Raw genomic sequence first — 15,411 nt, forward strand, 5'->3', positions numbered from 1 at the left:
TATCTAGCACACAGTAAAGTAGATTAGAAATAATCGATTAATAAGAAATAATAATTTGAGAACGTTTTCAATTTTCAATGTAGAATAAATATCTTTAATTGGAAAGTTTTATCTTTTATATTAAATCAAATCGTTTCAAATAGATATTTTCTTAAACGAGCGTATTTTAAGCGCATCAATTACTATTAAAGAATAACTTAATATGTGGCGAAGGATAGTTCGGTGGCATCATCGACACTGATAGTCTAGACCAAGGTTCACGATGTAAACATATAGAAGTCGTTTTTATTCGATCCAATACCATGAAGGTGATGTACGTCCAAGAAAATAACACATGAGCTATTCAGTGTGATTTTGGATGAAACTGTAGTTAAGAAGAATAAATAAATAAGCGAGACAAAAAAGGAATTAAAACGAAAAAGAAAATTGAATAACTTTGCTAGTTTTTGAAGCACCAAGTAGTAAAATAATACATAAAATTTGTGTAAATACAACATTATCGGAAAACACAAATAAAGTAACTTATATATCTTTTACAAGGCATTAGACAAATCAGATAGAGAATTGCTATTGATGTAAAATAAACGCTACCCTTGTAAACATTTAAATTTTTTCAAACTTAATAGAATTATAGCAGTTGGGTAGAAAAGAAAACAGTGATGAAATAAATAAATATTAAGCAACTCCTCGAGCAAATCCTTTTGTATCCACAGTGTCAGAAGATAGAATTGAATAATGTAGATTGATTAAAAAATAACTGCGAATAAAACGTTGGGTTGATGTTCTGTTTTTTCTTTTCTTTTTTCTTTTTTTTTTTTTTCTTGAATCATGCAACTTGGAAACTATGCCGTAATACTTTCATGGACTTAAAATTTTATGTCGATATAATAATATGATACAAATTGAAATCTCTGTCTTCGTAATCCTAAAGTGATCAAAATAATTAGTAAATTCGATTATAGTATGAAAGAACCGCGCTAAAATCTTTCATTATAATTTCGTAAAATTAATTAATAAGCTTTACAATGTCGTTTGTTATAAACAGCTTGCATAGTACCGTAAATGCAAGTGTTTTATAAAATACGATATATATTTTATTGTATTGTATACACGGTACGGTGTCATAAGGTATGATACATAATATCTTTATCATATAGAATATATTATATCATTTAAATATTAATTCTAGTATTTTATGAATAAGCGGTTTTACCCGACAGTATCAAATTACTTGTAATAAAATTCTTCCGATCTTATTTCAGTTGTTTGTCAGAAATAACTGTGGAGCAATTTACTTGAGTTAATTCGACCATCGACGATCATCGAACGATAGATGAAAGAAATGGAAAAAATGGTAAAGCTCACCCGTACTGGAGGTAGATTTGCTGAGATCGAATCCCTCCTGTTTGGGGCTTGTATTTGCTTCTTGCTTGGGGTGTTGATTGTGCGCAGCAAACGGTGTCTGGGGCGTGCTTAGGGGTGTCTGCGATTGATGAGGATGCACCGGCGGAAGCTGAGTAGTACTCTGCGGCTGAGACTGTTGGGACTGGTGAGACTGAGGACTCCTCGGTAACGAGGACACACTGCTCGGCCTCGAAGGTGGCGAGGTCTTGTGTGTCAATGCCAAAGCTTGGCTCTGTAAACGAAAGAGTTCAACTTCCTAATTAATTATTTACTTATGTTGGATCATTCCCAAGATTTCTCAGAAAATTATCGTCTATAGTTTTGGACAATATGTACATATCGTTAACATACACTCGTTGTTAATATAATACAATGTCATTGAATTGCAAAAAATCCTCGTTCGTTGAGTACGTACAATACATTAGAAAAACTTGTTAAAATTGTTATACATGTGGTGATTAAATATCCACAAATTTAAATATCAACAAAAATAATGATAGTTTATATATTAGTATTTCACGATGAATTTATTAATACAAAAATACATACATACACCTAAATGTAAATATTCGTGAACTGTGAGTAACAATATTATGAATGACATACTAAACTAGAAATACTAATAGGTCAGAAAGACGTCCAATCATGTGCATATTTAAAAACCATTAATTACTATTATTTTGTCAAATACAATGAGATTTCTTATAACCCCCTCCCTTCCCCTCTTTCTCCACTTCAAAACTGTCAGATGCATGAACTGTACATATGATAATCGTGTAAAACAATGGAAAGGGAATTGTATACATTTTACACGAAGAATCACGTGCGTATCTTGCTTTCAAAAATCGTGTATAACTGGATTGCAATTATTACGGATTACAGTTACGGTTTATGATTATCATGCTACGTTAAAATTAATTTCATTGAAAATTCCGAATTCTCAGTTTATAGACGTGTCTACTTACTAATATGGTTATAATTAAATGGATTAAATTACGTGAAATACTGAATTAAAATATTCTTAAGATAAATTTATATTCTAAGAAAATAAATATTATATTTTCGCTTTTATTTAATATATAAAGATTCGTGATAATAGCGTAATTTATCTTTTATATGTTATTCTTTCTGAAATATCTGGTGATAACAGCAATAACAAATCTTTCAAGTATATAAAACTGTAAAATACTTGTGAATTAAAATGCAAAATATTTATTATACATCGAAGAAAAGTAATCTTTAATTATCTTTATAGCTTATATATTGTAATATAACCTTAACACTGTTGCCATTTCCCAATTACATTACATTTTAATGTCGCTCTCGTTTTATCAAACGAAGAGAATTTGTAACGTTTTAAGTTCATGATTATTATCAATATAAATTAATATAAAATTTGGGCGAGAGGTCATACGCGTTAATAAAAAAATTTGTGTGTGTGTGTGTGTGTGTGTGTGTGTGTGTGTGTGTGTGTATATATATATGTTAAGATTAATAATAAAAAGTAAAACGTAACTTTCGTGGAAATAAAGTGATAAATTCAAACGATCATCAACAATCGTTAGCGGACACGTAAAGATAGATAAAGTAGACGCAGGGAAAGCTGTGCATTAATTGTGCGGTTTAATAATAGACATAAGGAGAACAACGTAATAATTTCGTCATTAATTCCGATGAGACGACACTCTTAACATAGTCGAATCCGCGACGATTTGGTCGTATCGAATGAGCCGGATGATCTAAGCGTTCTCGTCGATGAAATCTGAACACGTGCTCAATTCCGACAACGGTCTGCTAAGGCATAAGCGCGGACTTAGATTTATGTATGAGTGAACTGAACTTAACACTAACGGCTAAGCCGTTCACGATGTCAACGAGGGTCAAGTGGGCCCAGAATGCGACAATCCTACACTACGACCGAAGTGCGAAATGCACCGCGTGGCAGTTTTCGTTGTCTGAAAACTGGATCGTCGATGACGCTTCCGAGGAACTGCATGACCAAATCGACCAAGAAACCGTTTAACCCTCTCATACTCTATCGTCATTATCTTCTCGATCCGCAACGCATTTTACTCTCAATTTTTACTGGCCGTTATCCTACTATGCTAATAAAACGATCGAAAAAATAACGAGAAATGTTCATGAAGCACAAATGTTCGTTAGTTATGTTCGTTTGTCCTATATCTCTTGTAATTTTTGTGAATTATAAGTAAATTCAGTACGAATAATTTTGAATTAATTTTGGATTGATTTTGGATTAAATGTGTTAACATAGTAAGAAATTTTATAATGATTAAAATCAAATTAAAAGATTAAAAATACATCTTTTTATATAATAATACAAGTGATAAAATAATACTTAATTTAGTATGATCGACATCTTGTTTTATCTAAAAATATAGTTAAATTGAAGTAGAAGTATATTGAATAGACTGGTTGCATCAAGATCTTAAATCAAATTTGATTAGATAGGCGAGCGCACATTTCGGAAAAAAATACAGTAAGTATATTTAGAGTAAGTATATTAGACACTTGTTATATATGGAGTGTTTTATAATTTATGATATAAATCATCATAATCAATCAGTAATATTTTTATAAAGTAAAAAACGAATGAACTTCAAAATTATTTTTTGGAAAGAGAGGGGCTGTAAAAATTTATGAATCAGCAAAATCATTTTCTGCTTACAAAATTGTTAATATTATCTACTATTTATCAAATTTAACAAAATTTTATACCGTATAATTTTGCAACATCATTTTCTAAAATACATAATAAATAAATCTTAACTTTAATTATAAATAAACTATAAATAAAATTAGTTTACATTATAAAACATTAATTTGCTTAATAACGTTCTTGTAATATATCGAATGTTAAGTAAAATAGCCTCTGTATAGTAACATAAATGGTTGATAATTTAGTCCTATGTGCAAATTTTATTATCTTTGTACGTAATAATAATATGTTATAAGAATTTGCGAAGTTCTATTTATTACAAATATATCGAATCAACGTTCTTCACATTATTTTCCTATACATAACACAATACTCTCGATATAAACTTTACGTTTCATTCTGGTAAGTTTACAGAAAATAAACTCATTGCGCCTCATTTCCTAAGATATTTATTCTATTGTATATTGTTTCCTAAGAAGAAAATATCCATAGGAAATAAACGAACAAAAGTACAAAACTTAACTATCTATTTGAAATAAAAAATCATTTAATCAATTCGTGATATTTACTAATTTGCTACTTAAACAATTCTTAGAGTCAAATATGTGATAATACTTTCTTCAAAATATAGATACACACCTTATACTCGATACATCGTTTTGATAAACTATTACGACAATTCTGTACGGCCATTATAGATAGATTTTTGCCACTGCCGAATTAATAGATTCAAAGTTCAATCAGATTGTATCACCGAAACTTTACAAAGATGCAAGATAAGCAATATTGAATCAGCAGTAGGCTTGATCCTACCATTTCTACCAGTTTTTTTGCGCAATTCGATTTTTTTGAATTCTACATATAATTGGAAATGATAAAATCTTATATTTTATAGGTTGGTATTTTCTTTCACTTTCAAGAATAAATTGTATACTTACTCCTTACTGTTTCTTTTTTCCTTTCTTTTTTCATATTCGCCTATCACGAAGGCGACAGCATAAACAAAGCGGGCTCATTTTGCTGTAAATTTTGTTTCAATGTATCTTTTTATAAACTACACGGTATTATTGTACATCGACTGCACGAATTGACCATAAAAAATGGGAAAACAACTAAAGCGAATATAACGTGATGTGGTACGTTAGCGTTAAGTTCGTGTAAATCCGATCATCTAGGTGCAATAATCTATCGCAAGAAAATGATCGAAGAAATATTCGACGGTTGGCGTTGATCGGTGGATAGGCAGCGAGAGGACCGAGTTCGGGTCGCTGATTTTTTCACTGGTCCGGACTGTACCGGGGTACCAGCTACTGTTTCGGGAGCTGCTTCGAGGTATGCACTCGCAAAAAACACGTCAGACCGCTGAAGACCCGGGCTTGGGTGCGAGAGCAAGAGGGTACAAGGTGGCGAGAAAAGGAACTGCAGGAGAGAAGGAAAGAGAAAGAGACGGAGGAGCAAAAGAATCAGACGGCGCTGGTGGAGGAGGTGGAGAAGGAAAACGTAGAAGAAAAGAGACTGACGAAGACACCGTGGTAGCGGTGAAGAGAGGAAAGGAGCACAAGCCTGACACCGGTGTATAAAGTAGTGGACGAGGGAGGAAGGCAAAGTCCGGAGGTGAGCGAGGATTGAAAGAGGACGACTACTCCTTGGCTCGTTTCTACGCGAGGAATGAGGATGAACGCGGGCCTGTAAGCGGGAACGCATAAGAAAAGGCAACAGGTGGATGGGGTTAGCGGCTTATCCGGCTAACGCCCCAAGTGATATCGCGGTAACTTCGACGTGACGCGAAAGGGGATGCACCATTCACTGTGCAAAGGTGCGTTCATGTTCCTTTGTATATCCCAACAATTTCCGAATCAACGTAAATTCCACTGCTTACCTATTCCGCTTCTTAATTGTACTATCTTTTCGATTACCTAATTTTAATTGATTTGATTGGTTTTTTGAATATTATCTACAAAAATTCGATAAAGAAAGAAAAATTGATGTTTATAATACGAACGAAATTTAAATATCGTCGTCCCAATCGACGACAAATTTAACAGAATCAAAGTACTCTTATGTACGTACCTAAGTTTCGCAGCTGTAGTTTTAAAGATAGGAATTCAATGTTAAATCTGCACGAGAGGGAATTTTCTTTTCTTTGACTTAAGTAATTACTTAAATTACCCCTTGTCTTTCTATGCAGTTACTTACGTATGTATATATATAAATATATACTTACATATATTACGTATAACTGATGTAACCATAAACTCTAGATTATCGTGGCTACCGATTTTATCCTTCGCAAGCGAAAGTAACAATCTATAATTTCTGAGCGGAGCAAAGAACTCACAAATTATACCGAACAAATTCGTGGCTGTTTCTCTTGTTAATAAAAGAGGAAGTGCCTATCAATGTTAGTCCGAAAAAAGTTAAACGAATAATAAAAAGTAAACTCGGTTGTTGTATGCAAAATGCAACATCATCACGAATTAATGCCAGCATCGCAAACAACGGTTCGGCATCGTTTATCGGCGGATCAGCTTATCTACCGGGTGTAACAGAGATACGCGTCAACAACGTTTCCTGCTAGAGTGTTTCCCGTTAAGACGATAACCTTAATCGCCGACCAATGTAAAATGTTGGCTGGTCCTGTGACGATCAAAGGCCTCAGAAATTCCGTGAATTTATTTGCGGCTAGACTTGTGTCGCGTCTTTCTAACGAGCTTACGTAAGTTCGAACTAGAAATGGTCGGCCTACAATGTTTGGCAATTGAACATAGGTCCAGTTCGGAGTACTCCTTGCGTCAGCTTCAATAACCTTCTAAATTGATACATCTTCCTATCAGAAATTTTGCGACGTCTGTCGTGTTGAACCTTGCCGCTCGTGTTCTTCCACCGCATCCGTAACGCGTAAATTATCCAGTATTCCACGCGTATTATTTTCTTGAAATGTTAACTTTTGTTCTTCTTATCCGGATAATTTTAGTAGGACTTCATTCCCATTTGCATTTGATCTGATAAACTCTAAATGGTTTCTTTCTTTACGAATGCTGATTTCTATTCTTCATAACGTACACCAGCATCAAACGAAATCCGAAACGGTGATCACGATTTATTTTATTTTTGCATACTACCTGTTACTTGAATTTGAATTTATATTTTTGTAACACGGCTTCATACGGATAATTCATTATGTAAGAAAGCATCGCTAGATACGACGTGTAATTTATTTATGACGGTAGCGTTTATTAAATTTAATTGTCTGGAGGTTTTCAAATTTGAAATTTAGATATTGCTTAGAGCCGAAGATAGATTAAAATCGTATTAAATAACTTGCTTTTGATCGTTAATTGATTAATTGGAACAATTTTAATTTGTATCATTTTACACGAATTGTAGATTTCATGCATTTAAAACGTTCGATAGATAAAACATTTAATTCAATTTCTAAATGATATGCTTCTTTTATCAATATAATCTTCTAGTATTTATTAACGAAAAAACCAGTTTACAAGTCGATGACTCGCTGTAAACTGGTTTTCTACATTTTAAATATTCTACGTAAGCGTGTACAAGCTCAAAATCAGCGATCACGTCTCATTTTTCAACTCCAATTTATAAGTAGCATTGGATGATTGACGAAAGCAATTTCGTAAAAGCAAAGCACTTAAAAAATGTCCTCCCGACAAGAGATTAGTGATTGAATAACAGCGACCAATGTAATATCTGTTTTTATCCAATATCGATAGAATGGAATTAAATGTCTCTGTGGTTTACGTTAATCGTGCAACATTCTAATCAGGCTTATCGAAATATCAGATGGCCGATATCCACGTACAATAATTGGCCCTCTTCCCGCGGTAGATAATCCACGGATTGATGCTTCCACGACTATGTTACGTAAATTGCTCATTTCGCTACCAGATGTTCGCTGCCTTCTAGTCATTTCTAAAAAAAAAAAAAAAAAAAAAAAAAAAAGAAAGAAAGAATACTACGTGAAACAGGAAGAGTATCATTTCAGTCGTTCGCTGAACGAAATCAATAAAATCGCAACACGTGCTACGAGTGTATTGTATACTATTGAATTGGATTATTTACAATAATTTATTATGATTAGTAACACGATAAGTAAGAGATATACGATCACGAAATATTATTATTTTCACGCAGAATTCTCCCTATTAAATGAAGATAATGAATGATATTTTATTTTCTATTTACACCTTAAAAACGTCACACTTATTGTAATGTACCTGTAATCTGTACCTGTAACGGATGTGATCGCATAAAATTGTATTACCACAGGAATACGTTGATTATTGTGTGTTGATTAGACATTTTTAACGGATCGCGATGTACCTGAGGAAACGTGATAAACGTTTCTTACAGAAATAAATCATCAATGTTACCATTTCTAGACAAATGACGTACGATGTAAGGCTAAGTATCAACACTTTTATAAATATTAATAAGATATTCATAGCGTGTTCGATGTTGAAGATAACTGAACAGAAAACTTGGGTGAGGAACTGTCAGGGAAAGGGACGAGAAAAGTTCTATGTGCATTTGATGTATCGGCTTCGGCGGCCGGATAGATGGATTACAATCATTCCGGTAGCTGGGGTGGTCAAATACCGTGACCATGCGTGCCTCGAACCTATCCTCGGACGTACATGTACGCACTTTCGAGTGCACACGTGGCCTCGGTGTTCGTACACGGTATACTCCTGCGCGCAATACGACAAGGACGCATCTTCGACTACCGGAATCTGCTTTTCACCACTGGAATTTTGGAACACCGAATATGTATTTCAGTTATCTTGAAAGCTACCAACTCTCGTTGGGTTACCATGTTAACAGAAAGCATACGATGTCCTTCAAATTACAAAACGTCGCGTCGTGCTGTCTGTGCAAGAAATTCATGATTTAAATATCACATGTGGAATATTTATGTCATTTATTTCGCACAAAATCTTTTCTAATGAATTTAATCTAAAGAAAAGTCTGATTTAATGAATACCTTTACAATTCCATTTAATAACCTTTTATTCTGATTATTGTTTGACATACGTAATATTATTTTATAACAATTTCTTTTTCAAAATGTTATTGTTCTTGATATTGCTCGATAGAAATTAAGATGAATAAAGCTTTTGGTTGAAACAATAAAAGCACGTCATTTTCGCCATCGAACATTATATAGTATACTACAATTTTTGTCAGCAAATTTCGTAAAATATAAAAATATCTGCCTATTCCGAAATCTTTCCATGTTCTGCGCGTAGAATCTAATGTAACGATATATGATAATTTACGTTTGACGTACGTGACATTTATGTACCTAATACGTAACGCTAATATTTATTACCAGGTACTTTGGTATTAACCAGTTGAGAAAAACTCGAAATTTATTTGCATACGAAACTAACTTGTCGCTATGACGCGTGGAGTTGCTTCCCCTATATTTTCCCCTCAATTTTTAAGAGCGGAAGGTAAATGCCTGTTACACTTCAGAGAATAGCAAGGGAGGGGCCGATTTGAATGTCCAACAAACCCCATATAATACTACTGAATCCCTCACGGAATATTGTTCTTGTGTTTGTTGAGGAAAAATACGGATTGCATTATGCGTAATCTTGACAAGGTGCAACACTCCTAAAAAAGGAAATCTCTCGATTCCCTGACAAATCGAAGTAGCAGGCGTTACCGGATTATCTTTGATTTTATCGTTTCTCACGCACCAAGTTTAGTCGTGTTTTTATACGTGCAGGTGCACTCAGAACTCGAACGACTGAGAAGAAATCCAAAGAATATTTTTCGAACTATTTCCTGCTTCATCTAATCTCTATCTACAAAGTGAAACACATTGAGAACACGCATTAGAAGTAACAGTTAGAAAAAGTATATGATTAGTACATGCATATGACGAGCGCATTGAACTTCCGTGTCTCGGAAATTTTCGGATATCCATTGACGTTACAATGATAATATCGTTGCAGTATAAAAACAATAACATTCGTTGTCAGATTAAATATTATTTCACGAAGAATTTTGTTATTCTTAACGTTTATAGACAGAGTGGGACGTACCACGAAGACGATAGGGTTTTTTTAAAGACAGCAAGGTGTTGGTACACCGAGATCGGAATAACGTTCGAATATCTAGGTCAGAAATAAAAATCAGAAGTTTCTGACGATCGAGAGATCGACTGGTCAATGGAGATGCGGTCTTATTGCATTGAATGCCAGAACGTGGACGTGGTCGTAGCACAGGAAGAAGGCAGGGGCACATCCGTATCGTGGTCAGAACCCGTGACCCCCCGTACGTACACGTGTAAACGTACGTATGGCCATCCACGCAACACATACGACCCGCGGTTTTACCAAGGATTATCTGACAACCCTTTCTACCACCTCTGCCACCTTTAGCACTGCTCCGGTTGCCTTTCTAAAATTTTAGAGCGCCGAATCTATATACATACTTGACACTTTTGTCTACCTCACTCGACTTCTTCTGCTTAAGAGATTGCTACTACAGAGGGCCAAATATAACGATCTGGTTAACCAATATTATCTAAGTACATATGAAGTTTTTAATTCCATTTTCTGTAGCACTTGCTGTACTCGACATAATCCGTAATCGTCAATTTGAATCTTTTATTTTCCTCGGCGTATTCCGTGGTACCCGTAATTGTTCCTTCTTAAATTATCTTATGTGCAAAAATTATAGAATAATTAGCAAATTGCAAGACAAGATAGCATTAAATCTTTTAATCGTCTTGAATTTATTAAAGGCAATATATAATTCATTGATTATCTGTTAAAAGAATTTGATGTTTCTAAATGTTAGAGATTATTCTCGGATTCAATTGAAGCTATTTCTTATTCATTTACCGCGGTATGATTTTTTAATAATTACTATCTCCGATGTGACACGTATTCTAGGTAAGTATTATATTTTTGAGAACTGACCTGTTAATATTATAATCGGTGATTAACTTGCAATTTTCTTGGGATATGTTAAGACAACTAACTTGTACAACTAACTATTCAATTAACTTAACTACTTAACTCGTAATTATTGCCAGCTTATGATTAATATATCTATATAAATTCGTCTGGTGCATTATATAATAAAATTGATCTTTTATACTTTTTTATATTTATTTAATATAAAAATTGATATTTAGAATACTTTTTCTTGTACCCAAGTAAACTCGCTATTCTAAGATCTAACGAAAAGTGGCAAATTGATATCGGGGAATTAGCTTGGTAGCAAGTTGAAGTGCTCCGAGAGGGCAGAAATTGCTAGGGTGGCCAATTGGCTGTGTAATGTTAGAAGGGGTTACTTTTCAATGATGTTATTCACGGATGCCAAAATTGGGATATCATTTCTTCGATATGAATATCAGAAGCAAAAAGGATGTTTGAATAATCATTTGCTTTTAATTATTAACGATACACATATGATTTACCTGTACTTGATCTGTTTTCGTATTTGCAGCCATCCATGCCTCTACAAACGTGTCCATAGCGCTCTGAAAATCCATTCCCTCGTAAAGAGTTCCTCAATAATTATCCTGGGACTCGGAAGTCGCCGCCATTTTTTATTTTACACTGACATTTATTGCTTCGATTATTTTCACTGATTAATGTTTGTCCTTAGTTCATGAAATTTATCAACGAATAAGACCCAAAATTGCTACACCTTTTCGCTACTCACCATGCAAATACAAATTTTTTGTAAAGTCACAACCGCATCTATTCATATTTCGAACGTCCTTAATTATTCTAAGTCTCCTAATGTCAATTTTTTAGCATACACAATACCATACACAAGATACACACTCTAATATAGGACATACACTTTGCTTCAAATCTTATTAATCGTAACTACGTACGTTCGATTATATCCTCATGGCAGAAGTTTTTTTTACCGCGACGTTATTGATCATTAAGAATACATTACATTATTATCATCAAATAGTAAAATTGATTTAATCACTGAATCAATAACGGCGTTGACCGCCCGCACATATGACTAGATTGAGAAAAAATGGTTTTGCACACACGTGTTTGCGGAATGATGCGACAGTATCTCGAGACTCAATGAAAACAGCGCATGTATGGAACGCGACTTTACACTAAGAATGTTAAACCGATCGAATATTAAATTTCAGTTTCTTTCGATACATACGATAGCATTTGATTTTTTGGAACTAAAGTTCACTATACGTTCAAATAGAAACACTATGTCAATAAATAATATATACACTGGTAAAAATTGTTTGCAAAACACTTCAGGAATATTTCAGTCTTTAAAGAGAGTTTAAAACATGTACTGTTGGTTAAGTAAATTGCAAAAGTGTCACTAAATTAAATTGATTTTCGATCGGCCAATCGTATGACGTTTCAGTTGAAAATCGGTCTTGATCGATTAACTCTGATCAAGCTTGAAAAGCTTCAATGTCATCGTCAAAATCACTCCGAACGATCGATAACAGATTTAATCTTAAAACGGTCTCACAGTTATTAATCGTACGACATCGTCAATGAACACTATTCTCGGTCATGTTTTCAGAAACTTAACGTTGATTTTCATCGATCTTGAAAGAAAATCCATCTTCGGGGCGGAATGTGAATCGAAAGATTTTCGTAATATGTATCTCGATCATGTTCTTTCGAAATCCCGATCTGAATGTGAACAGCTCGTGAATATTATACACGATGCTGAAAAAGAATACACGAACCGCGAGAATAACACGTTCGCATGGGACGGCGTTCGAGCCGCGACTGTGCGTGCCGAAGCGTCGCGGCGCTGGTTCTGCCCCTACGACGCCCTACCCGCCGTCGCTATTACCCCACCACCTCGCCAGCTACCATCGCCCACCGTCGAGCACTATCCTGGTCCTCACTTGGATGGTTCACCCTCAAACCCTCCGGAACTACCTTCCTCATCCGTGCAGTTTCTCCGCTTCTCTCTTTCCTCCTCTCCTCCTCTCCTCCCCCCTCCCCGCTCTCTTTTTTCACTCCATCTTTCTTTCATTTTTTTCTTTTTCTCTCCTGTGATTCGTCATATCCTCTATCCTTGTCCTTTACTCATCCGCACGATCTTACCCTTTTTTATCTTTCGTCGTCCTTTCATCTTTTTCTCTTTCAAGTTTTCGTTTAAAGTTTCCTGGTCCTTCGATTCTCTTTGCTTTTCTTTCCATGTCTCCTCTACTCTCTCCTGCTTCACCTTATTCACCCCTTTCACCTTGTGTCTACTTATATCTGCTTTTCTCTTTCTCTTTCCCCCCTGATGTTGTTAGTTTCCTTTCTTTCTCTTCTGATCCCTCCTCTCCTCATTCCGTCTCTCTCCTTCGCTATAATTCGACTCCCACTTCTCTGGTCCGGGAGCTAGTTTTCCCATATACCCCGCTCTTCTTAGCTGTACCACTTTCAGTCCGGGGGTGTGTCTAGAGATAAGATGCACGTACACCGTTGCACCTGTGTACCTGCAACACGCTGTGCGAAGCATCTCGTCGTGGGCATCGCAGACCAGGGGCCGGAAGACGGAGAATTAAGATCTCTTACGCAGATTTCGATCCTGCCCCTTTTAACTTGTTTCCTCGGCTATGGGTTTGTTCTCCTGCACTAAGGCGTTTCTCATCTTTCTGTATTCATACAGTTGCGTCAGTTTTCTTTGCCTTTTATTCACGTTCTGCTTCAGCAAAAACATTTCGCGGAAAGAGTTTAAGCTTCACATACTTTTTGATATTGGCTGTGAATTTTCTAATAATAGCAACGTCTTAATATCCGGAGAAATTCAAATGTAGCAAGATAAAAAGAAACGTACAATGAAATATTTACGTACGATAGAATATTTATTTATATACGCTCTTTATTTTCAACTTCTGAATAAACAAGTATTTTGATATTTCTGTCGAGACGAGCATCTCTCAATGTTTCTCTTCAAAATTGTTTTATCTATAATTCTAATCTTACTTTCAACGTTCATGTATCGTAATATTAATATTATTTTTAACCGACAAAATTATAGAAATACTTTATAAAGGAGTGCTTTTCTTTTTATTATATTATTTAATTGTGTATACGAATCTATAAATTGATTTATATTATTTTCAGACAAACTAAAAGTATATAATATCTCATACATAAATAATATATTATGTTTCTGTCGTAATAAATCGAGGGAAATACTTCGTAGCGCTTATTATAATTAATGCCACTGTTTTAATAATGAACCAAATTTAACTAAGAAGTATTCGTTTAGAAAATTTAATTATTTATAGGATTGAAAATTCTCAGTCTAAAACCAAATTCTAAAGAATAGAATATATTGATTGTATTTGTAATATCTACACATTGTTATTATGTATTCCTTGATAAAAGTCCTCTTCTATGTCTTATATTTTATACACAATATAGAATATAGAAATTACTTAGTAGATAAGCAGTATGAATTAAACTTATAGTATACAATAGTAACTACTAAGTAACAGTTAGTAGCCAAGATATTGATGCGATTCTAAACTCCCAATTAAAAGAAAATGCTTTAGTATTTTTAATGGTATTTACATTTCATGATTTCAAGTTCAGAGAATTTTATAAGTTGAGTTGGACAGTAAAAGCACAGCAACGTTTAAAGATCTATATAGCTGAAAAATCTTATATTAAAAAATTAAATTTTGTTGCGCATATTGTGGTTTTATAATGCGGTTAAATTATTATGATAAATCTATTATGCTAAGCCAATATGGAACTAATTTTCTTTTAACAATAACAGTACAAACGTATGTAAGCATTAAGGAATAGTTTAAAATTGACGTTAATGGATAATTTTAGTTTTATATAAAATTTAACAGAACGGAATTCATATTTAACTCATATCACGTATATTTAGTGCATTCATGTTTAGTTCATAAACGCACTGCCTTTTAATCAACGGATAACGAATTATAAAAATAATAATTTATACTATACCTATAAAATACAAAATGAGTGTCGCTAAATGCAATTTAGATAAAATGTTGATGTTTATCCATGAATAAGCATAATACCTCTGTTTATGAAAAATAAAAGATATATTAATATTGTTCATCTCGAAGTGGGTGTTTAAAATGTTAAAGAACATAAATGGATATCGAAATATATTATCAGCTATAGAATTCGCTCAATTGAAATTCTCTCACAAAAATTATAATGGTACATGATTATTTCTAGCGATAAAATGTGATGATACGTTATTCGTTCGATAATTCCTTTGAAATTATCGCAACATTTAAACTCTTTACATTTTTGTATAAAATAATCCTATAGATTTTATTACTTTGATTC

General features: G+C 33.9%; 1 protein-coding gene across 3 annotated transcripts in view; it reads right to left on the reverse strand.

The window, feature by feature from the left end:
- LOC132908940 (homeobox protein dve-1) overlaps nt 1-12,885 on the reverse strand; it is a 60,844-nt gene extending 47,959 nt beyond the window's left edge. For 2 of the 3 annotated variants that reach the window (XM_060963404.1, XM_060963403.1), the window contains exons 1-3: nt 11,547-12,885; nt 7,911-8,020; nt 1,366-1,636 (exon numbers count right to left, since the gene is read on the reverse strand). In XM_060963404.1, coding sequence (XP_060819387.1) covers nt 1,366-1,636; nt 7,911-8,020; nt 11,547-11,583 — 418 coding nt within the window. In that variant the 5' untranslated portion in view covers nt 11,584-12,885. The remainder of the gene's footprint in view (nt 1-1,365; nt 1,637-7,910; nt 8,021-11,546) is intronic. The other variant, XM_060963405.1, reaches the window with a different exon arrangement.
- Nucleotides 12,886-15,411: the final 2,526 nt, after the last annotated feature.

This window comes from Bombus pascuorum, chromosome 7 (assembly GCF_905332965.1).
Source record: "Bombus pascuorum chromosome 7, iyBomPasc1.1, whole genome shotgun sequence".
NCBI classification, from domain to species: Eukaryota; Metazoa; Arthropoda; class Insecta; order Hymenoptera; family Apidae; genus Bombus; species Bombus pascuorum.